Source organism: Aquarana catesbeiana, linkage group LG02 (genome assembly GCF_042186555.1).
Source record: "Aquarana catesbeiana isolate 2022-GZ linkage group LG02, ASM4218655v1, whole genome shotgun sequence".
Lineage (NCBI taxonomy): Eukaryota > Metazoa > Chordata > Amphibia > Anura > Ranidae > Aquarana > Aquarana catesbeiana.
Genome location: NC_133325.1, coordinates 685,303,358 through 685,328,564, shown reverse-complemented (window position 1 = coordinate 685,328,564; position 25,207 = coordinate 685,303,358). Strand labels below are relative to the sequence as shown.

The 25,207-nt window shown below is 42.7% G+C and overlaps 1 protein-coding gene across 2 annotated transcripts in view; it reads right to left on the bottom strand.

Moving 5' to 3' along the window:
- Nucleotides 1-25,207, bottom strand: part of LRRC75A (leucine rich repeat containing 75A) — a 622,026-nt gene that overhangs the window by 224,614 nt on the left and 372,205 nt on the right. For both annotated transcript variants that reach the window (XM_073616759.1, XM_073616758.1), the window contains one exon: nucleotides 1,875-1,987. In XM_073616759.1, the coding sequence (XP_073472860.1) occupies nucleotides 1,875-1,987 (113 nt within the window). The remainder of the gene's footprint in view (nucleotides 1-1,874; nucleotides 1,988-25,207) is intronic.

Below are 25,207 nucleotides of genomic sequence, written 5' to 3'. Positions count from 1 at the left end.
CATGAAAGTATCCTTTGTCACTAATAGTTAATTGATTCCTTTTTTTGATCGCACAAAAACAAATATTTGCAAAAATGTTGATTATGGGAATTTCGACTGTCTGGTGAAGGGGGAATGGAAACATATTGGGCAATCCATTGGTGGTCACCTTTACCAAAAAACTGCCTACGGCCCTACGCAGATAAGAGGCATCTGTAGAGAAAACCCAACTGTGCAGCTTTGCAGAGTTGAATAATGCCTTTGCTATAGGTGTAGCCCATTTTCATACCACATGAAGCCTGACTGGAAAACTCCTAGGATGTTGTTAAGATGCTTAATTGTTACATTTCATCTTTACCATCACATGAGCAAGATCTCAATTGCTGAGCTCAGAGCTACTGAATTAGGGGGGAAAAAGCGCATGTGAAGGGGTTTGAATAAGAGAAAAAGCTCACTTCTGTGATAGTGAAAGTAAACAGTAATAGCTAGGAGTCTCTTAGCAATGTCCTAGGAGTTTTCCAGTCAGGCTTTATAATCTACATAAATAGCCTACACCTATAGCAAGGGCATTATTCAACTTTGGTCAAAGCTACACAGCTTGTTTTTATTTACAGACATCATTTATTTGCATAGGTAGTTTTTTGGTAAAGGTGAACTTTGCCTTTAGGAACCCCTGTAATAAAGTATAAAGTGAAATGAGGTGAAGTGAAGAGGGAACCTTATGCACTAACGTGTAAAGTGAGCCTGTGTTCATTTCAAACAATCAAATGTACAGTAAAATGTACTTTTTTTTAACACAAAATAAATGTTAAAAGTGAATGCAGGTTAATTTTACCTCACCTTACAATATAGTGCTTCAGGCTCAGTTTTATTTCATTTCTGTTTATATCCTGTTTTACTTTAGTAAATCAGGCCCACTGACAACTCAAAGTTAAAGACAGAATCCACAAATCTGAACCACAGCAGATCCTTATTGGCATTCCCTTGCCTCCTTTGTTGTAGCATTATGCATGTCAAAAAGTGACAGTTCTACATTACAAAGAATTGAATATTCTGTGACATTGGTGAGAACAAAGCGTTCAGATCTATTTTTTTTCCTTTTTTATCCTCTGAAGTTATGTCAACAGTGTAAATGAAAAACTATGAATATGTTTTTGTGACATTAGTTACGGAAAAAAAAAAAAATCACACTTGATGACATAGACATGCAGGACAATGGTTCATTTAGGAGAAGTGCGGGATTTCAAAATAATAAACATTCATACTCACCTGTCCCCCGCCAGCTCTAAGACTGAGAACTGAATAATCAAAGACGCTCAGTTCTCAGGTCTGCGAACACCACAGAGTGGCAACCGCCAATCACCTCTGTGCTTTGCCCCTCCAGCACTCACTGGAGCGCCAGACTGTGCAGGAGGCAGGAAGGACTGTCTCAGGCTGAGCCAGCTGCTGGCCAGGCATCTGGGCGGATCCCGACATTATCCCTGCAGAGCCTTGACCGGCTCTGTGACGTCAGCTGACAGTGGATATTAGCCCTCTGTCAGCTGAATCTCCTGTGACCCAAAGGAGGAGTATTGTCAAAACAGCTTTATCCTTACTTTTCCTTTAAGAGCAATAATAAAAAGTAATGGACCCAATTACCATATGCACACAGGAGAGAAACCTGCACAGAGAAGCAGAGAAGAGGAAAATGCTGATATACATTAGTTTAAATATCTGGGTCACGTAAAAGCCCTGGGCTTTCAAAACAGGCCATCTGTACACAAAACAAGCAGGGAGGACTGCAGGAGGGAGAAGAAACAAGCAACATGTTCAATGAAGACACTTGCCGATCCCCCAAATCACGTTCAGGTCTATGAGCTGTCAAGATGTACTGTGTTTCTGAAAGGGTGACTCACCAGGCCTGCGGCTTTCGCTTCACGATACCTTGACGTTTCCACTGTGAGTGAGGGCTGAGGTGGTAAGTCAGCTGTCTGCACACTTTCTCCATTGCCCCAAGTGAATCTCCCTCCTGCAACGTGAAGAAGAGGCACATTTAATAAACAAGGTAGGATCCCTATAGAGTTTATTTTGTCTCATTAAATCCTCTACATTTTCTAGTACTCTGGTCTTAGCTAGTACACATTACCAAAAACAATGTCAGATCTATAAGGCAAATACAGAAAGAAGTCAACAAAATACAGTAGAGGTTAAAGACCTTGCAGCAAGTGAGATACAAGATTTGTCTTTTGTATCATTTTGTTTGGAACATTTCTGATAAGCAACCATCTTTTTTAATACATACAAAGGCTTTGGTTTTTGCAGCAATTCCTATTAAAAAGCAATTCCACCTTGATCTTAAAGGGTCCCCCCTGCAATATTGACAAAAGTCACACTAAACTCTAATTTAGTCTACAAACAAGTTATAGCTTTTTTTGGGGGGGGGGGCAAGTAATTGATTTTTTTTGGAACCCACTTCTGCAATCCTTGCCTTGGTGAATATGATGCCCCTTGCCCCGTCCGCTCTCACATGTCAGTCCCAAGAGGCCGTGGGACCATTCATAGACTGCTCTGTGAGCTCATGCATGTGCAGTTGGGAGCCGGCTGTGGCTCCTCAGAAAGCCGCAGCCTGTTCCTGTATCCAAGATGGCAGCCCCAGGGACCCACAGTGGTAAGAAGAACAGGCTGCGAGAAGACAGCACTGGACTCCAGGCACTGGTAAGGAGCTGATTTCTAAAAGTCAACTACTACAGTATTTGTAGCTGCTGACTTTGATAAAAATAAAACAGCTGAGGTTCCTCTTTTACTCAAAATGTACCTTCTATTGCTCTCAGCTTCCTCCAAATTCCTTTTTTTTTCTGCTGTTGTGATCCCACTTACTGTTAGAGGGTATCTGCATTTGTTACCATGGGTCCCAATGTGTGTTGGAACGTAGCCACCCTTGCCTATGACTATGGACAATGTGTAGTGTGCATAGATCAGTGCACATGATCGCAACTCATGTGCAAAGCTTGTTTGCAACAAATAAAAATGAGGGGAAAAAAGAAGAAGTCCAGGAGCTCACGGACGATGTTACAAAAACACAGTAAGAAACTATTTTATTTATACAGATCACAGGGCCAATTCGTGGATTATTTTTGGAGAATGAGGATATCATTTAGTGTCACTTTAACATTGAGGGACTTTCCTCCTTTCCATCAGTAGATGTTAACAAAAGCAAGTGTTGTAGTTTTGAATAGAAACAGAGTAGTTAAAATGTTAGTCCGGGCTAAACCTATGTAATCTTAACCTCTTTAGCACCGGCGGCATTGTACTGCAGACGTGTGGCTCCTACAGGCACAACGACGTACCTGTATATATAGGTGTCGATACCATGGCTAAGCCCTGTGAGCTTTAAACTACAGTCACTGCAATCAATGCTGGACTTAATTATAAATCATTAAAGAAAAGCTTTGGTCACAACTCACGCTTATTTTTAACATCAGCAATTGCAACAACAATACAAACAATAGTTACAGTGCCTTGCAAAAGTATTCACACACCCCTTGACATTTTTTGTGTTTTGTTGCCTCACAACCTGGAATTAACATGGATTGTTTGAGGATTTGCATCATTTAATTTACAGAACATGCCCACAACTTTGAAAATGTTTTTTTTTTTTATTGTGAAGCAAACAATGAATAGGACAAAATAACAGAAAAAAGTCAATGTGCATAACTATTCACCCCCCTAAAGTAAATTTTTTGTAGAGCCACCTTTTGCGGCTTTTACAGCTCCAAGTCGCTTTGAATAAGTCTCTATGAGCTTGCCACATCTTACCACTGGGATTTTTGCCCATTCCTCCTTGCAAAACTGCTCCAGCTCCTTCAAGTTGGATGGTTTGCGCTTGTGAAAAGCAATCTAAGTCTGACCACAGATTTTTTATTGGATTGAGGTCTCGGCTTTGACTAGGCCAGTGATGGCGAACCTTGGCACCCCAGATGTTTTGGAACTACATTTCCCATGATGCTCATGCACTCTGCAGTGTAGTTGAGCATTATGGGAAATGTAGTTCCAAAACATCTGGGGTGCCAATGTTCACCATCACTGGACTAGGCCATTCCAACACATTTACATGTTTCTCCTTAAGCCACAGTGTTGCTTTAGCACTGTGTTTGGGGTCATTGTCCTGTTAGAAGGTGAACCTCCGTCCTAGCCTCAAATCACACACAGAGTGATACAGGTCTTACTCAAGAATATCCCTGTATTTGGCACCATCCATCTTTCCCTCAACTCTGACCAGTTTCCCAGTCCCGACTGCTGAAAAACATCCCCACAGCATGATGCTGCCACCACCACGTTTCACTGTGGGGATGTTGTTCTTTGGGTGATGTGATGCGTTGGGTTTGCGCCAGACATAACACTTTCTTTGATGGCCAAAAAGTAAAATTTTAGTCTCATCAGACCAGAGCACCTTCCTCCATACATTTTGGGAGTCTCCCACACGCCTTTTCGCAAACTCAATACATGCCATTTTGTTTTTTGCTGAAAATAATGGCTTTCTTCTGGCCACTCTGGCATAAAGCCCAACTCTATGAAGCATACGGCTTATTGTCGTCCTATGTACAGATACTCCAGTCTCTGCTGTGGAACTCTGCAGCTCCTCCAGGGTTACCTTAGGTCTCTGTGCTGCCTCTCTGATTAATGCCCTCCTTGCCTGGTCTGTGAGTTTTGATGTGCGGCTGTCTTTTGGCAGGTTTGCTGTTGTGCCATGTTCTTTGCATTTGGTTATGATAGATTTGATGGTGCTCCTAGGAATCATCAAAGAGTTCAATTTTTTTTTATAACCTAACCCTGACTTGTACTTCTCAACAACATTGTCCCTTACTTGTTTGCAGAGTTCCTTGGTCTTCATGGTAGTGTTTGGTTAGTGGTGCTTCTTGCTTAGGAGTTGCAGCCTCTGGGGCCTTTCAAAAAGGTGTGTATAAGTAATGACAGATCATGTGACACTTAGATTGCACACAGGTGGACATCATTTCACCAATTATGTGACTTCCGAAGCTAATTGGTTGCACCAGAGCTTTTTATGATCTTCATAACAAAGGGGGTGAATACATACGAACATGCCAATTATCATTTTTTTATTAATGAAAAATAGTTTTATGTATATATTTTTATAATTTTACTTCACCAACTTAGACTATTGTGTTCTGATCCATCACATATAATTCAGATTAAAAAAACATTGAACTAAATGCTGTAATGTAACAAAATAGGTAAAAAGCCAAGGGGGTGAATACTTTTGCAAGGCACTGTATTTTATCATTTCAATACAAGCTTATTTTAATAAAATCTCTTTTCATGTTGCCTGTCTGCTGGCCATCACTTTCCACAACTTCCTGCATGCTTTGCAGCTTCTCTGCTGTTTACTTTCAATTTCAAAGGACTACATATCCCATGGTACTTTGCTGCCTGCAAGCAGCAATTCTTGTACTGACTCCGCCTCCTGAAACTCCTCCACTCAGCACCTCTGTAGTTAAGAAGGCAGGCTCTGTGAAATGTGTAATGCAGCAGTGCCTACCCACAGGGCACAGAATTCAAGTAAATATGTGAGGATCTTCACAAAGAAAGTTTACAAACTTCAAGATAGGTCAGAGTAATAGGAGTAGGCTACAAATAATTAAAATACAATGTGGATATTATTATATGATTTTTCATTTTGACCAGAGATACCAGCGGTATCGTGGAACTTTAAACGGATGTTTATTTTCACCCTGATTGCAATAAAATAATTCAGGACAGAAAACTGCTTATCCATATGCACTGTAATGTGTTCAGTAAAGGCAAACAAAATGCACTCAAAGTATTCAGACCCCCTTAACTTTTTTCAATTTTGTAGTGTTTCAACCTGATACTACAGTTGTTTAAAGCGGAGGTCCGCCCACCACTGTAGAAATTAAACGGCAGCAGCTACACATACTGCAGCTGCTGGCTTTTAATAATCGGACACTTACCTGTCCTGGAGTCCAGTGATGTCAGCACCGCAGCTGATGTTTCCATCAGCTGTTGGGTGCTGCCGCCTCCATTGCGAGTAAGGGACCCCGGCAGTGTAGCCTTGCGGCTTTATGCCGGGAACCCTACTGCGCATGTGCGAGGCTCCGCTCCGCTCCTCTCTCCTACTGGCTTGGCAGCCGGGAAAGGAGGAGGGAGCCCGAGCGGTGACGCAAATATCCTGAGGCTCCTGAAAGTGGGGACAGGAGACCTGTGAACATGTAACCAGGATACCTAAACATGTAACCTGTAGAAATTTTTAAACGTCGCCTATGGAGATTTTTAAGGGTAAAAGTTTGTCGCCATTCCACGAGCGGGCACCATTTTGAAGCATGACATGTTGGGTATCAATTTACTCAGCATAACATCATCTTTCACAATACAAAAAAAATATTGGGCTAACTTTACTATCGTCTTATTTTTAAGTAAAAAAAAGTGTATTTTTTCCAAAAAAACTGCGCTTGTAAGACCTTTGCGCAAATACAGTGTGACTTAACCACTTGCCGACCGCCGCATGTACATTTACGTCGGCAGAATGCCACGGCTGGGCAAATGGGCGTACAGGTATGTCCCTTTGAATTTGCTGCCGTGTGGTCGCGTGCGCGCAGCTGAAGAAAAGGGAGATGCTAATGTAAACAAGCATCTACCCGTTCTGCCTAGTGACACTGTCACTGATCATAGCTCCCTGTGATCGGGAGCTATGAACAGTGATGTGTCACACACAGCCCCTTTTTTATATATTTTTTGGGGATATTTATTATAGCAAAAAGTAAAAAATAATGCGTTTTTTTCAAAATTGTCAAACTATTTTTGTTTATAGTGCAAAAAATAAGAACCGCAGAGGTGATCAAATACCACCAAAAGAAAGCTCTATTTGTGGAAAAAAAAAGGACGTCAATTTTGTTTGGGAGCAATGTTGCACGACCAATTGTCAGTTAAAGCGACGCAGTGCCGAATCGCAAAATGTGCTCTGGTCTTTGGCCAGCCAAATGGTCCGGGGCTTAAGTGGTTAAAGTATTGCAATGACCACCATTTTATTCTCTAGGGCAGGGATATGCAATTAGTGGACCTCCAGCTGTTGCAAAACTACAAGTCCCATCATGCCTCTGCCTCTGGTGTCATGCTTGTGGCTGTCAGAGTCTTGCTATGCCTCATGGGACTTGTAGTTCTGCAACAACTGGAGGTCCGCTAATTGCATATCCCTGCTCTAGGGTGTCTGAAAAAAGTATATATAATGTTTGGGGGTTCTAAGTCATTTTCTAGCAAAAAAAAAAAAAATTTAACTTGTAAACACCGAGTCTGAAAAATAGGCCCGGTCCTTAAGTGGTTAATGCAGGACCCTGCAGTTATTAAGATGTTAAGACTTCGAAAACAACATTACATGTAGAAAGAAAAACACATAAAATTAGTCCAATCAATCAGGGGGTCTTGGGCTCAATACTGTCTTGTAGCTTAGGGCAAGCCTCTTCAGAGGAGCAGAAGCGATCTTCAGGACCATGTAAAAGAGAGAGAGAGAATGCGGAGGCGCCTCTAAGTGTAGACTGTTAAAATATTTATTTAGCAGAATATAAAAAGCCACTCACATTGGGTAGATTCAAAGACAACATGTAGATAGTTCAACGTCCATGGGACAGCAATCACACTGTACACGCTGATAGACTAGGAAACCCTCATTTGGCTGGGTCCAGAAGCCGGCTGTGTCTGTAGGGATCCAAGAGAGAGGGGTGAAACGCTTCTTGAAGCGCAGCGTCAAGCACGAAGGAGAAAAAGGTGAATGTTCCTGCATGGCCTAGTTAGAGCCCAGACTTAAAGGGGACCTTCAGTCATTTTTTTTCTACTTTCCTCCGATTAAATCTTCTGCCCTTGTTGTTTTACCTTTGGATAGCAAAACATTTTTTTCTGCCAGTAAATACCTTATACAGTCCACTTCCTGTTGTCTGGTCATTAGCCTAGGTTTATGACATCATGCTCAGCTCTCTCTCACTCTTGTGAGAGTTTGCCAGGAAGGGAGGGGGGATGAGTAATAAGAGGGCCAATGAAAGCTGCAGGGCTGCAGAGCTGGAGGTGTGCCTCTGTGTGTATCCAGGAAGTGAACAGGCAACAGCTTCAGCTGCCCACAGTTAAAATGGCTGCAGCCAGACTTAGTGGAGGGAGATTTCTGCAGCATATTTGGCAAGTACAGAATCACAATATATATCAAATAATATGCAAAGTGGTTGGAAGGAAGCTTCAGAATGGCAAGGATGTTTATATTACAAATTATGTAAACAGACTGCAGTTCCTCTTTAAACTTCATTGAAAATCGGTGGAATGATTGAACCTCTGGACTGACTCTGCCACGATTGCTACTTGAAGTGCTTCTTTTTCTTCTTTAAATTGAGACTATTACCTAATAATGTTTACAGAATATACATTTCGACTTCCTGCTGTATGGCTACTGGAATGTACCCCCCTTTTTCTTATTCTGGTGTGTCCTGCATAGGACTTTGTAGGACTCATTAGCCCCTATGTGTATCCCTCTCTTTTTTTATATCTGAGCTGGTTGTCTTGCTCTAGGAGCAGGTGGTTAGTCTAAAGCTGGGTACACACGGGCCGAATGTCGGGAGGGAGCAGCCAGTTTTTATAAAAAACATCATCATTGGGCCTGTGTGTATGTCAGTCTGTCCGACAGAAGCCTGCCGTTTGGAAAATCGGCATCTGACCAACTCCCGATCAGCGTTCTCAGCCAATTGCAGAGAGCGCTAATTGGAGTGTTCTGGCATGCGCGGGGGGCATCCCCCTGTCAGAACACAACAGCTCAGCGGGGGATAACACTGAATAAACCTTATATGGTTAGTATGGAGCTGACAGTTTTTTTACGTTCGACCCGCGGGGAATTTTTACATTTTTTTCTGACATGTTGGTGTAATATCTTTCATCTGGATGTTTATAAGTTACACTGAATAAATACAGCTGGATAAAACAAAAACTGTGTCTATCTTCTTTTCAGGCTGCAAAGCAACATGTGATTATTTTAATAGGGGGGGGGGGGGGGGGGCGATTCTTTTCTATACCCACTCCATATGTGTATATGTTTATATATATATATATATATATATATATATCTCACACACACATTTTATTTATATATATATATATATGTATATATATGTATATATATATATATATATATATATATATATATATATACATACATACAGTGCATTGATCTACATTTTGTCATGTTACAACAAAAAACATAAATGTATTTTATTTGGATTTTATGTGATAGACCAGCACAAAGTGGCACATAATGGTGAAGTGGAAGGAAAATGATAAATGGTTTTCAAACTTTTTTTACGTGAAAAGTGTGGCGTACATTTGTATTCAGCCCCCTTTTCTCTGATACCCCTAAGTAAAATCTAGTGGAACCAATTGCGTTCAGAAGTCAACCAATTAGTAAATAGATTCCACCTGTGTGTAATTTAATTTCAGTATAAATACAGCTGTTCTGTGAAGCCCTCAGAGGTTTGTTAGAGAACCTTAGTGAACAAACAGCATCATGAAGGCCAAGGAACACACCAGGCATGTCAGGGATAAAGTTGTGGAGAAGTTTAAAGCAGGGTTAAATTATAAAAAATTATCCCAAGCTTTGAACATCTCACAGAGCACTGTTCAATCCATCATCCGAAAATGGAAAGAGTATGGCACAACTGCAAACCTACCAAGACATGGCCATCCTGACAGGCCAGGCATGGAGAACATCAGAGAAGCAGCCAAGAGGCCCATGGTAACTCTGGGGGAGCTGCAGAGCGCCACAGCTCAGGTGGGAGAATCTGTCCACAGGACAACTATTAGTCGTGCACTCCACAAATCTGGCCTTTATGGAAGAGTGGCAAGAAGAAAGACATTGTTGAAAGAAAGCCATAAGGAGTCCCATTTGCAGTTTGCAAGAAGCCATGTGGGGACACAGCAAACATGTGGAAGAAGGTGCTCTGGTCAAATGAGACCAAAATTGAACTTTTTGGCCTAAAAGCAAAACGCTATTTGTGGCGGAAATCACTTCACATCATCCTGAACACACCATCCCACCGTGAAACATGGTGGTGGCAGCATCATGTTGTGGGGATGCTTTTCTTCAGCAGGGACAGGGAAGCTGGTCAGAGTTGATGGGAAGATGGATGGAGCCAAATACAGGGCAATCTTAGAAGAAAATCTGTTATAGTCTGCAAAAAACTTGAGAGTGGGGTAGAGGTTCACCTTCCAGCAGGACAATGACCTAAAACATACAGCCAGGGCTACAATGGAATGGTTTAGATCAAAGCATTCTCATGTGTTAGAATGGCCCAGTCAAAGTCCAGACCTAAATCCATTTAAGAATCTGTGGCAAGACTTTAAAATTGCTGTTCACAGACACTCTCCATCCAATCTGACAGAGCTCGAGCCATTTTGCAAAGAAGAATGGGGAAACATTTCACTCTAGATGTGCAAAGCTGGTAGAGACATCCCCAAAAAGACTTGCAGCTGTAATTGCAACGAAAGGTGGTACAAAGGGGGGGGTGACTCAGGTGGGCTGAATATCATTACACGTCATACTTTTCACATTTTTATTTGTAAAACATTTGTAAAACCATTTATCATTTTCCTTCCACTTCACAATTATGTGCCACTTTGTGTTGGTCTACAACATAAAATCCCCAAAAATATATATTTACGTTTTTGGTTGTAACATGACAAAATCTGGAAAATTGCAAGGGGTATGAATACTTTTTCAAGGCACTGTATATGTATTGCATTTCTATCTCAAACTGAATGGGTTGTTTTACAAGCCAACAAAGGGGTCTCATATACTTTAAATGTAAAAATGGCAACTTAGCGTGCATACTGATTAAAAATACAGAACAGTTTCCCTTTAACCTCAACCGAACCTTAACCTGATCTCTAAAAAAAAAAAAAAATACTTAAATTAGCCCAACCCTAACCCTTCATCTATCCACTAAACCTAAAAGTAGGACTGAGGGGGGTGTGTCAGACCTCAACTTTCAGGGCCCATCCATACTACCATGTTTGGGTAACGAAAGTGATATTGCAATGCACAGTTGCATATCATGCACATGTTAGTTAATTTTGAATGGCATGCTAATGCATCTCCAGAGCCCTGCGACATTACAGGCTGCAATGCATGATTTTGCACTGTGTTGCAAAAAAAAAAAGGCAGCAAGACCTACTTTTTGGTGCAATGCAGTGCACTGAGTTCTGTTACAGCCCATTTAAGCACAGAGCTGTATATGTTTCAGTGCAATGTGCTCTGGTTTATATTCATTCTTAAAAATACAAATAGAGCATTACATGAACGAGCATCATGGGTTCTGGTGATAACCCTAGAATCTTGCATGCAAGTATGTGGGGACATTTATAGGTGCCTACTTTTAATTTATACCACTTCAGACAGTGTTGTTTAGATGCAGGTATATTCTAAATACCAAACCATGGAGTTATAAAGTCTGAGGAGGGGGTTAAAGGTAGAAAACATACAAGGATACAGCAGTACATATGAGCATCTGGTAAGCTTGTCGGAAAATGATACAATCAAATACAGACAAAAGTGCAAACTCAAGGAAAAAGATGCCGGTAACATAATTTTACATACCTTGCAGCAGTATATACATTATATTGTGTGGTCTGTTATCAACAGTACCCATGATTTATTTAATGTATTATTCCGAATAATTCAATTTTAGCTACAAGCTATTGTTATTACGATTTTCAAAATTTCAGTGTGCTGTATTGGTCATGTACAGTATTTAATAAAATCCACTGTGCTGCTTGAATAGCCTGAAATTCCATCACGTTTTCACAAAAGAATCTATTAGGCTCTTTGCTATTCCAAAGCAGATAACTGGATAGCGCAGCTAACTGCTGTGTAAGAGGTGTTTCTCTGACAAAAAAAACCCTCATACCTTCTTAAAGGTGTTTTCTGCATCCGTTTTTTAATTATTACAGCCAGACTTTCATTTAAAAATGTAATAAAAAAAAAAAATAAGAAAGGAATTTGGATTTCACAGACCCTGAGAAATTCCCAAACAGAAATATGCCAATGGGTCCAACAAAACAGTCAAGAACCTAAGTCATAGCGCCACTGAAAGAACCTTGCAGCCAAAAGCTGCATCTGCAGAGGCTTGGATATTCGCCTGGTAGAACCTGAAGAAGGTATGAACCAGGTACTAGAGATACTTTATCCTTTAGAACAGGGACGTCAAACTCAAATTTATCACGGCTGCATCAGCATTATGGTTGCTTTCAAAGGTTGTATCTGTAAGCCTCCCTTACATTAGATATCAAGAGCCCCCCACCATCAGAAGTCAAGAGTCCTCCACCCTCACCTACATCACAGTGCACCCCCATTACCTTGTGCTGCTGCCGGGAAGAAGCCGGAAAGCAGAAAATCAGAAAGTGAAGGGTCTGGGGGAGGGCTGCAGTCAGTTGAATAATGAGACCAGGGGAGCCAGAGATAAGGGGGTGCTTCAGTTGCACAGAGAGGCACAGGATGTGTAGTAGGAGTAGTTCTTACCTCTTCTCTGCTGCTGATTGCTGAGGTGGGGTGGCAGGGACGGGCCGTTCTGCAGTTGCACAGAGAAGTGCAGGATCTGGTGGAGGGGTTCTGTCCTTCTCATATTCTGACTGTTGAGACAATGTGGAGGCGGAGATGAAGAGGGTGTCGCATCTGCAGGAGAGGTGCAAGGGCCACATGAAATGGCCTAGCGGGTCGAATTGGACCCACCAGCCTTATGATTGACACGTGCTTTAGAACATAAGCTTTTACAATGCGTTGTCTTATTCCAAAGGCGAAACAAACCTCAAAGTACAAATCATCACCACAAGACAAGTGTCATTGTGGAGAAATTCAGAAAGACCTGGAATTAGCAGGTACAATTCCAAAGTTTCAAAGAAAACAATAAGTAATGCACTCAACCGATATGGCCTGTAAGCACGCTTACCATGCAAGACTCCATTGCTGAAGAAAAAGCATGTTGAAGCTCGTTTAAAGTTTGCTGCACAACATTTAGACAAACCTGTGAAATACTGGGAGAATATAGTCTGACTTAAACCCCATTGAAAATCTGTGGAATGACGTGAAGACTGCAGTCCACAAACGGCACCATCAAATTTAACTGAACTTGAGCAGTTCTGCAAGGAAGAGTGGGCAATTATTGCAAAGCCTAGATGTTCAAAGTTAGCAAAGACATATCCCAACAGACTAAAGGCTGTAATTAATGCCTGGTACACACTAATGCCGTGTACACACGAGTGGACTTTACGGCAGACTTTGCCCGGTGGACGGGATTTCGTTAGACAATTCGATCGTGTGTGGGCTCCAGCGGACTTTGTTTTCTCAAAAGTTGGACAGACTTAAATTTGAAACATGTTTTAAATCAATCCGTCGAACTCGAGTCCGGTCGAAAAGTCTGCTCGTCTGTATGCTAGTTCGACGGACAAAAAGCCACGCTAGGGCAGCTATTGGCTACTGGCTATGAACTTCCTTGTTTTAGTCCAGTCGTACGTCATCACGTACGAATTCGACGGACTTTGGTGGATTGTGTGTAGGCAAGTCCGTTCATTCAGAAAGTCCGTCGTAAAGTACGTTGAAAAATCCGCCGGGCAAAGTCTGCCGTAAAGTCCGCTCGTGTGTACGCGGCATAACAGTTTTTTGTTTAATCCAGCAGGCTGAACGAAAAAAAAAGGAAGCGCTCAAGAGGAGCCGCTGCACTAACTATCCGATGCGATCTCCCCCCGCTGAGCTATTGTGTTCTGACAGGGGGACTGCCCCTCTGCCGGAACACATCGGCCATTGGCTGAAAGCACTGATCGAGTGCCGATCGGCAAACCTTTTTTTTTAGTCATGCCCCTTCGACAGAAGCCGGCTGAAAGGCCAGCTTCTGTCGCACTGGCTGTCTTACACACGGCCGAAATGTCGGACAGTTTCTATTGAACCAACCGATGCCGCCCAATATCGCGCTTGTGTATGCGCCCCTTTAACCACCTCAATACAGGGCACTTAAACCCCCTTCCTGCCCAGGCCAATTTTCAGCTTTCGGTGCTCTCATACTTTGAATGACAATTACTCAGTCATGCAACACTGTACCCAAATGAAATTTGTGTCCTTTTTTTCACACAAATAGAGCTTTCTTTTGGTGGTATTTAATCACTAATGGGTTTTTTATTTTTTGTGCTACAAAAAAAAGACCGTACATTTTGTGAAAAATTGCCTTTTTCTTTGTTTTTGTCATAAAATTTAGCAAATTAGTAATTTTTCTTCATAAATTTTGGCCAAAATTTATACTGCTATAGATCTTTGGTAAAAATAACCCAAATTAGTGTATAGAGTCTACAAATTATGGTGCCAATCACTGAAAATTGAAAACATCTGATCAGGCCTTCAGTACATCAGGTGAATCTCATTTCTTGAGGTACTAACAAGTCAGAAAAGTACAAATACCCCCCAAATGACCCCTTTTTAGAAAGTAGACATTCCAAGGTATTAAGTAAGTAGCATAGTGAGTTTTTTTAAGTTGTAATTTTTTCCCACAATTCTTTGCAAAAGGAAGATTTTTTTTTTTTTTTTTTCAAAATTGTCATATTAACTGGTTATTTCTCTCACAGTGCATATGCATACAACAAATTACACCCCAAAATATATTCTGCTACTCCTGAGTATTGGGATACCACATGTGTGGGACTTTTATGCCCCGTACACACGGTCGGATTTTCCGATGGACAATGTCCGATCGGAGCGTGTTGTCGGAAATTCCGACCGTGTGTGGGCGCCATCGGACATTTTCCATCGGATTTTCCGACACACAAAGTTGGACAGCAGGAGATAAAATTTTCCGACAACAAAATCCGATCGCGTCAATTCCGACCGTGTGTGCCCTGTTCCGACGCACAAAGTGCCACGCATGCTCAGAAGAAATTCCGACACGGGACAGCTCGTTCTGGTAAACTTAGCGTTCGCAATGGATACAGCACTTTCGTCACGCTGCAATGTAAAAAATGGTTTAATACAGCGCACTCTCTTCTTCTTTATAATGTGACAAGAATTAAGTAGTTTTTCTGCTCATATTCACACACACTTCTCACAAACTTTTATTTGTGTTTTTTTAGTGGGATTCCCTCAATATATTGTTATTAGTTGTCACATCTGACAGTTTTATATTTTTTATGTTTTTTTTTTTGTTTTTAAGCCTTTTTTTTTCTTTAATGTTTGGATTTTTTCCAAGGCTGATCTTTGTTCAATGTTATTTTTATTTTTACTCCAGAATATTTTTGTGTGTGTTTTGTGTGGCAAGTTACCCCAACACCATTGATATCTTTTATTATTTAATCTCAAGGAGATTGTTTGGTGTTGGTGTCCCTTGTTCATTTCACATTGTATATTAGAAATGTACCTGAATCCTCACAAACAAACTGTCCTTTTTGAAGTAAAACACATAGGAGAGTATAATTCCAAACAAAAATCCTTTATTAAGGGATCAGAACCAAACAAAGAGGAAGGCAACACTGGATCAACAGGAGAAATTAGTGAAGCCTGGGACCCCCACGGCAGACATCAATTCTTCAACATCAAAATTGGTGGCCTGAGGAGTCCATATGTAAGGGAGGGCAGTCTGGTCCGGGATTCACAGAGATCTGGATAGCAGCAGATGACATCAGTGTCCCCAGGCTGTGGTACCACAAGAGGCTGCATTTTTTGGCCGACCAGACTGGACCCAGGGCAATCACTGTCTGGTCTTCCTTTCACGCTTCCTTCCGGGCTGTGGCTGTGCAGTTGGAGATGTGGCAGGAGGAGGAGTAGGACCTGGAGGAGGAGGAGGACTGGGGGGACCTGGAGGAGGACTGGGAGGACCTGGAGGACTGGGAGGACCTGGAGAGGGAGGAGGAGGAGGAGGACCATCCCAAAGCTGTGTGTGAGGTGTAATTTGGCCCCTCATACCTTTCTCCAGAGCCTCTGATATGAGGGCCTGACACATGGCTTTTTGGCCCTCCTCCATCCTCTGCATTTTATATGCTATGAATGCAGCAATGTTCTCCTCCATGGTGTGTGGTGCTCCCAGGACCTCTGTAGCCCTCCAAAAGAATCTGATAGCCGCCTCCTCTAGGGTACTCCTCCTACTGCCACTTTCTCTTTTCAGGGGGGGTGGAGGGACCTGCAGATCAGCCAGCCGGCTCGGCCCGGCCACCTCCTGGCTGAGACTTCCCTGTGTATGAAAAAGGGACATGGTTGTAATGTTTTGCATCATCAATCACAATTCTAAATTAGTACTCCAAACTAACATCTAGTTAACATCATTGATTGGACAAGCAGAAATCTTTAGAGGAATGCTATACCTGGCTCAATCTGGGCTCCTCCACATGCGGCCTGGAAGGCCCAGGTTGGGCGTCAGAAGCCTCAGCCAGGGGGGAAGGAAGCGTGGAAGGAAGACTGGAGAGGGATGGCCTGGGTTCAGTCTGGCCTGCCAGAAAGTGCAGCCTGTCGTAGTACAACATCCTGGGGACATAGATGTCATCTGCTGCTCCGGATCTCTGTGAATCCAGGACTTTCTTGCGCTCCCTCAGATATGTGCTCCTCAGGCCACCAATGAAAATCTTTAAATAAGTGATGTCTGCCGTGGGGATCACCTGCTTCACAATTTCACACAATTGCTCCAGTGCTGCCTTCCTCTTTGCTTGGTTCTTGAAATGGGGGTGGGTAATCTCCCACAGACAGGGCAGCTCACTTAGCATATCAATGAATAGTGACATGAAGTCAGTATCTCTCATTAAGATATCCATGTTCACTGCAAGACACAACACAAGACAAAGCCTAATGTCAGACAAAACTCTCCTAATCTTGTTACAATATAGGCCTCAATCTAGAAGCAGTATAGGCACAAGTTTGTCTCTTACCTTCGTTCTTACGATCGGCGCGTCCAATGCTCCTTCCTCCGCTCACAGATCGTACGTAATACGCACGCGTGTTACGCTTTATACACACTGCGCATGCGTGTAACTCCGCCCGCCCCTGACGTTCTTTCTAGTGTATTCCCCGCCCCTTTTCGTTCGGCGCAGTGGGTGAAGAGCATGATGGCAGAGTTACAGCAGGTGCATGCTAATTATAGCAACGAGGAGGAGGAGGAGGAAAGCCCTGGTCCAGGCACGTCCCGATCCAGAAGGAGACGTTTTAAGGCCACAAATATGTCGTTTGGGGAGATGTTGGAGATGGTACACATCATGAGGAAGTCCGACTATGACGGAAAATATGGGCCTTACCCCCACCCCAACATCCGAAAGGCCAAAATCATTGGTAAAGTGGTCAGGAGTCTGGAGAGGAATTTCGGGGTACGAAGATCTAAAGATCAGCTCAGGAAGCGGTGGTCGGACCTGAAGTTGAGAAAGCCAGAGCAGTACCGAAAGATCCGGAGAGTGCTGCAAAAAAGTAAGTAGTTGTGCTGTGTTCCTATTCTTTCTGTCTTTATTACGTTCGTTCTGCTCCATATGCTTTTATTAATTGTAACGTTTAAAAGGGCAACTTTAATGTTCATGGGCCCATTATTCGTTCGTATCAAACATTTTTATTTCGGCCTCTAGAACACCATTGTTTAGGCCATATGCATTTTCACACATTTTTTGGGGCCTACTTGGATGCCAAATATTTGTTTGTGTAGATGGGTTTGTTACTAGAATGAAATGACAACTAGATTGTGTGTAAAGAGAGGACACTGAGCAGCTGTTTTCACATCTGGACACTGGAGCACTAGTGTGGGACCCCAGAACACCATTTTTATTAGGGGGGCACACAGGTGCTCCAGTGTATACTATAGGGGGGGCTATATCTGTGAAGCTTATACCAAACATGTAAAGTATTGCAGCTTGACAAAGGGCAATAAAAAAAATATACATCTTGGAACTCGGCTAAAATAGACAATTGTACCCCACTTCCAAGCAATGTTTCCTATTTCTAGTTCTGCCATCAAATATCTGTGTGCTAATTATACCATTTTTGTTTTACATAGGGGAGAAAAGACTCGGAGGACAGCCCTCATCCGAGGAGACCACAGACCCCCCACCTATGGAAGAAGGTGAAATACCCCCAAACGAAGAAGAAGAGCAGGAGGAAGAAGAAGACGTGGTGGAGATTGGCACCACAACAGGTGAGTGTCTTCGACCACAGACTCAGGTAAAAGAGATGGATGGTGGCAGATTTTTGAGACCTTTTTTTTGTTCTTTATCTCTTTTTAGGTGATCGTGATGTGAGGGATCCTGAACGCTTTACTTCAGAAAGTGCCCAGATACTTATAGGGGAGATCATGGGGTGTAATCTCCAATTGCAAAACATCCAGAAACAAATCAGTGATGTTATTAAAAAAAATAATAACATCATTGATGTTTTGGGGCGAATTTAAACCCCACAAAATCACCTGTTTTATTGTGGTCCAATCTTCCAAAAATTTTTAAAATGTTTAGAAAAGCCAAATTTGGAGGATGCACACAGTGTGCCAACATGTGCTATCTGCCATCACGGGAGATCAATGGACGCGTTTTGGGGGTGCAACACCTTCCTCAATTATAAAGTCGCATTGAGGAAAGGCTTTCTCCCCCAAAACACGTCCCTTGATCCCCCCTGATGGCAGATAGCACATGTTGCCATTCGTAAATTGGTGTGCATCTTCCAAATTTGGCTTTTCCAGGGGTGATTTCCCCCCATCTGAACGCTAGATCAAACCCAGTTCCTAAATACTGATGTCTGATATAGCCTTCAGGTTTTACCTAATGTGAACTTTGTAAGTTCAAGTTTTTTGGCTTTCTTGTTGGTTTTACACAGGCCTGTTTTATCTGAAATGGATATTTTGATTTTTCATAATGCTACTGCAAACATTGTTATACAACAAACATGTTGGTTTGTTTTAAAAACCTTTGGTAAATGCGCATGTGATTGTGCAGGTATAAAAAAGTGCCTTACTCAAGAATGTGTGGATTATTGTCTCAACACTACAACACTTTTGGGGTGATGTAATTGTTGTTTTATGCACAAATGGGGGTTATTTCCTAAGGGCAAATCCTCTTTGCACTACAAGTGCAGGTTCAGTGCAGTTGCAAGTGCACTTGTAGTGAAATGTGTTTTTGCATTTAGGAAGTACCAGCCAACACTGTTTTTTATAAGGTTACCCAATCACGACATTTTCTGCACTCAACACATTTCTGTCAGGGTCAGCTAAAACAAACACAAGCAGTAAATGTCCACCAAGAATTTCTTTTGGTTGTTTTTTATTTGAAAAAGGTGTCACATATTGTCTGGCATATTGATAGCCCCCCTACCCGCAAAGAACTCCAGGTATCGTAACCGGACATCACGGCATTCAGGGAGGGCAAGCCAGGACGGCCGCTTTCAAGTGCCGTCATTGTTGATGTATTTGGGATTCCGGCCTCAGGCCCAACTGAGCCAGCATAGTTGGCTGAATGTTTTCGTAGAAAATTATGGAGAACACAGCAGGCAAGTATTATATGGTTCAGTTTATACTCCGCCATATGGATGGGTGTCATAAATAATCGGAACCGGCTGGCCAGGATTCCAAATGTGTTCTCCACCACTCTTCGGGCTCTGGCCAGCCGGTAATTAAAAACCCTCTGTTCCGGGGTGAGGGTCCTCATCGGGAATGGCCGCATCAGGTGGTCCCCCAGCGCAAATGCTTCATCAACAACGAACACAAATGGGAGACCTTCAACATTGTCCTCTGGAGGTGGCAAGTCCAAGCTGCCATTCTGGAGACGCCTGTAGAACTCCGTCTGGGCGATCACTCCACCATCGGACATCCGGCCATTCTTCCCCACGTCCACATACAAGAAGTCGTAATTAGCCGACACCACCGCCAACGTCACTATACTATTAAACCCCTTGTAATTATAATAGTACGACCCCGAGTTGGGTGGTGGGACGATGTGGACGTGTTTCCCATCAATTGCCCCTCCGCAGTTAGGAAAGTCCCACCGCTGGGCAAAGTGGGAGGCCACAGTCTGCCATTCCTGTGGCGTGGAAGGAAACTGTTGAGGAAAAAACAATAAACATTACTATTTTTTCACAGAAACCTGGCAAGCAGATTAGACACAAACATTATGGGTCAACCTCCAGATAGCATTTATTAAGGGGAATTTAACAACAACAAAGTATAAGGTACACCTATCATATTCCCCCCCCCCTCTCATGGGCCATTTCTAACATTATAGGGGGGGGGGACTCTTGGACAGGTAACCCTCTTCACTTCATTGAGAGATGAATGCCTAAATACAGGGTATTACTTGGAACAGCCCCTCCTTAGTTACACTATTGGCAGCCCACTGGACAGGTAAGAAGTGTCATAATACAAAGATATAAATACACACTGTACACATTTGAGCACATTTGGACATTCTGCTATTACCTATCAAGATCATAATAGGATACAAGAACTTTAAACAGTACCATTGGAAAGTATACAGGCAGGCCCTTGCACTACATGCTTTGGGGAATTCATCCATAAATCTGAGCACTAAAGAGATGGGTATAGTGTGTATGGGTTTGGCAAAGTCAGCAGATAGATGATTGAGGATAGAGAATTGGGATCAGCTGACTTAGCAGTTGGGGGAGGGAGGGTTACAAAAAATTTGGGGACACCACAAAAAAAAGCCTCTGGCCCTCTGCCTGAATTGAAATCAAAAATAACATTTCAAAACATTTTAGGGGGTGTTTGGGGTAAAGCACTACTATGGAGCTGATAAAATACATTGTTAAGTAACTACATGAGGTGAATATAGGGCAGGAGACACCATGCTGGGGAGGTTATTGAAGGGCAAATATGTATGAAGGACCTAAAATAATAATTACATAAAAATCCAGCATGCATGAGGACAAAGGGGACATTCACAGCATATTACAATCATGGTAATTAGGGAATGAGGAAAGAAATACAATATATTATCAAACATTCAATACAATAAAATGTGATATTAAAGGATAAAAATCTTACCTTAATATACTCCTTCTGCAGGACCTGGATGATGGCAGAACAGGTCTCTGGGATAATGATCCCCAGAGCCTGGGGGGAGATGCCTGTCGAGAACTTCAAGTCCTGCAGGCTTCTCCCTGTGGCCAAATACCGCAAGGTATCGACCAACCTCTGCTCCGGAGTGATGGCTTGCCTCATGCAGGTATCCTGCCTGCTGATATAGGGGGTCAGCGAAGCCAACAAACGGTGAAATACGGGGTCCGTCATCCTGAGAAAGTTCCTGAAATCATCAGGATTATTCTCACGGATCTCACGGAGCAAAGGCATATGAGAGAACTGGTCACGCTGAAGCAACCAATTCTTGGTCCATGAACTCCTCCTCACCCTGTTCATGGACTGGACTTGTGTCAAGGTCAGGACCCCAACACCAAGCCCCCGCACAGCACGAACTCTACGAGGAGTACGCATACGAAACATGGCTAGAAAACGGTCGGCTGCTCAGAACGAAGTAACAGAACGCACTGAAGAACAGCAAGGCCTGTGAAGAGCGACCTGAAAAACAGCAACGAGCGGACAAGATCGCACAGAAAACTCCAATACGAACTGACTGCACGCACTGAAGAGCAGATACAAACCCACAAGCACAAACTGAACGGCAGAAAACGATCTGAAAGCCACGAGTCTGAAAAAGCGCGAATCGTCTCTCACCAAACTTTTACTAACACGAGATTAGCAAAAGGAGCCCAAAGGGTGCCGCGCTTGGTTCTGAACTGGCCTTTTCTAGTCTCGTCGTACGTGCTTGACGTCACCGCGTTCTTGGCGATCGGAAATTCCGACAACTTTGTGCGACCGTGTGTAGGCAAAACAAGTTTGAGCCAACATCCGTCGGAAAAAATCCGAGGATTTTGTTGTCGGAATGTCCGAACAAAGTCCGACCGTGTGTACGGGGCATTACACAGCCTGGCCACATACAAAAGACCAACATTGAAGTAGCCCGGGAACACGCCGCCACCGACGTGATCGCGCGCATGTGCTGTGCAATGCGGGAGTTACCATTCGTGATCGCCCGTTACTTCATCACGGCCGATCACGTGGTAAACAGCCATGCCCAGTGGCTGTTCACCCCTGTCAGTGACAAGCGGTGTCGGTGACACGCCGCCACCGACAGTACAGGGCTGCGCGCACACGATCGCGGCGCGCCTGCACTGTTTAAATGGGCTCACGTCATATGACGTCCGCCCAGAACTAGAGCCTTACTGTCCCGCCGTCATATGACAGTGGGCGGTAGGCTAGTGGTTAAGAAAAAGGTGGTTCAACAAAATACTGACAAGGGGGTGATCCTTTTTCCAACTTAGTGATTCTGTTTTTGAATTTTAAAATTTTTATATATACACATACACAATTATATTCCAACAACAGTATAAAAGATCCCTGGAACCTTGTGTTGATTGATTAGGCTAATCTGATGCTTTAGCCCGTGCGGGCATTTCTGTTAATCCTTTTTGCAGAAAATTAATAAAAATATTGAATGACAAAATGTCCCTGGAGCTCTTGATATAATGTGCAAATATTCACAGAATACTTGCACATTATTGCACACCTATGCCTAGTTTACTATGTCTATGTTTACACATGAGCTTAATTGTATGCCCAGAATGGCAATAACGATATTAACCATGTAATTGCACCCATATATATTTGTCCTATTTATTCAAGATATATAGGGCAAGTGTTCTTCTTTTGACTGTAATAATTGTTGATACTGTATATACATTAGGGTTTACTAATTATCATGCAAAATTAAATAACGTATTCTTTAATTTAATTTTAATACAATTTTTTCTAACCTCTACATTTATCCAGCTCCTAAAACGTAAAACTTTACCCATAACAGTTTGATAAAAAATAACATTCTTTTGCAAGGAACATACATTTCAAATGAATGCTTGCGCTACCAAACTGAGTGTGCGTCCAGAATTGTTCCGGTTTCTTCTTGCTGGAGGCTGCCATTTTGCTGAAGCCCAGGGCCCCTGAAGAGCAGTAAATCTTTAGGCTGTCAGCAGATCTGTTTTAAACAGCATAGGCACTTTTATTTTTAATGTTTTACATAGCTATACATGCAAAACGGCACAGCCTGAAGTGATCAGGACTTAATTTTCTGACTAAAGTTCCACTTTAATGGTAAAAGATGAAGGTGGTTTTTCTTGCAGCATATGAGTTTTCATGCTATTATTCTCCCTAATTGTGTTGTCCACAGTCTTCTGACAGACTATATATTGATCCAAATGATTAATAGTTATAGATTTGGAACATCACATGGTGGTCATGCTATAGGTTAGATCTGAATGGCTATGTCTTCCCCTTTGGGACATAATTGAACAGAGTGTGTAAAAAAATTATTTCTACACTACACACAAAAAAGTACCATGATTAAAAATAGTGCCAGTCCAGCCTGAATTGAAGAGAGTGACTTTTAATGTAATTTCACACTTTTAAAAAGTATGGCCTAACAGTAGACACCCTGAGTTACTTTTTATTTTATCTGAGTTAGTGTCACATTGTTACTGAAACAGTACTTTCCCTGACATCATGTTCTGCCAACTTCCATTCCACTGTCCAAGGAGACAGTCTCAATGGCCCATGAAAAATCTCTCTTTGAACATGGGGTGGCATTTGGTAGGATTTAGCTAGGGATGAGCCGAACACCCCCCCCGGTTTGGCTCGCAGCACAACAGGCAAAAATATTGTACGAACACCTTTAAAGTCTATGGGACACGAACATGAAAAATCTAAAGTTTTAAAGGCTTATATGCAAGATATTGTCATAAAAAGTGTTTGGGGACCCGGGTTCTGCCCCATGGGACATGTATCAATGCAAAAAAAAGTTTTAAAGACAACCGTTTTTTCAGGAGCAGTGATTTTAAAAATGCTTAAAGTGAAACAATAGAAATTACAATATTCCTTTAAATATTGTGCCGGGGGGGTGGGGGGGGGTGGTGTCCCCTTAGTCTGCCTGTAAAGGAGCACATTTTTCCCATGTTCATAACAGTCCCACACAAAATGACATTTGTAAAGGAAAAAAAAATGACATTTAAAATTGCTCGCGGCTGTAATGTATTGTCGGATCCCGGTAATACACATAAAAAAAATCATTGAAAAAAAATGGCGTGGGTTTCCCCCACCAGTCCATACCAGGCCCTTTAGGTCTGGTATGGATATTAAGGGGAACCCCGCGCCAAAATAAAAAATAAATGGCGTGGGGGTCCCCCTCAAAATTCATACCAGACCCTTCAAGTCTGGTATGGATTTCAAGGGGAACCCTGTGCCAAAAATGTAAAATCCCCCCAAAATCCATACCAGAGCCTTATCCCAGCATGCAACCTGGCAGGCCGCAGGAAAAGGGGGAGTGAGAAAGCGCCCCCCCTGAACCATACCAGGCCACATGCCCTCAACATGGGGAGGGTGCTTTGGGGTCCCCCCAAAACACCGTGGCCCCATGTTGATGGGGACAAGGGCCTCATGCCCACAGCCCTTGCCCGGTGGTGTGGGGGTCTGCGGGTGGGGAGCTTATCAGAATTTGGAAGCCCCCAGATCCTGGCACCCCCATGTGAATGGGTATCGGGTACATTGTACCCCTACTGATTCAACGAAAAAAAATGACAGGAGACAGTTTTGGACAATTCCTTTATTAAAAAAAAAAAGTGTCCCGCATTGTCCATCCATCTTCAATCATGACGCCAACTGTCCCGAAAAAAAAAAAGCACCCTCCCCATGTTGAGGGCATGTGGCCTGGTACGGTTTAGAAGGGGGGGGGGCGCTCTCTCACCCTCCCTTATTCCTGTGGCCTGCCAGGTTGTGTGCTCAGATAAGGGTCTGGTATGGATTTTGGGGGGACACTGCCTAAATATAGATTCTACACTGAATATCTAATCTACACTAAATGCAGAGTATATATATATATATATATATATATATATATATATATATATATATATCAAATACACTGCCTGCACGCCACTAACTAAGCTGCCTACTAATCTCTCATCATTCATTACACTATATACAGCCGCTGTGTAAGCAGCAGCATTATATAGTGTGGGGCGTGGACTTAGCCCACTGAGCCATGCTTGAATTATGGCTCTCTCAGCAGAGCGCGCTGTGATTGGCCAAAGCATGCAGGTCAGGTGCATGCTTTCGACAATCATCATACAGCATTGCACTGTGAT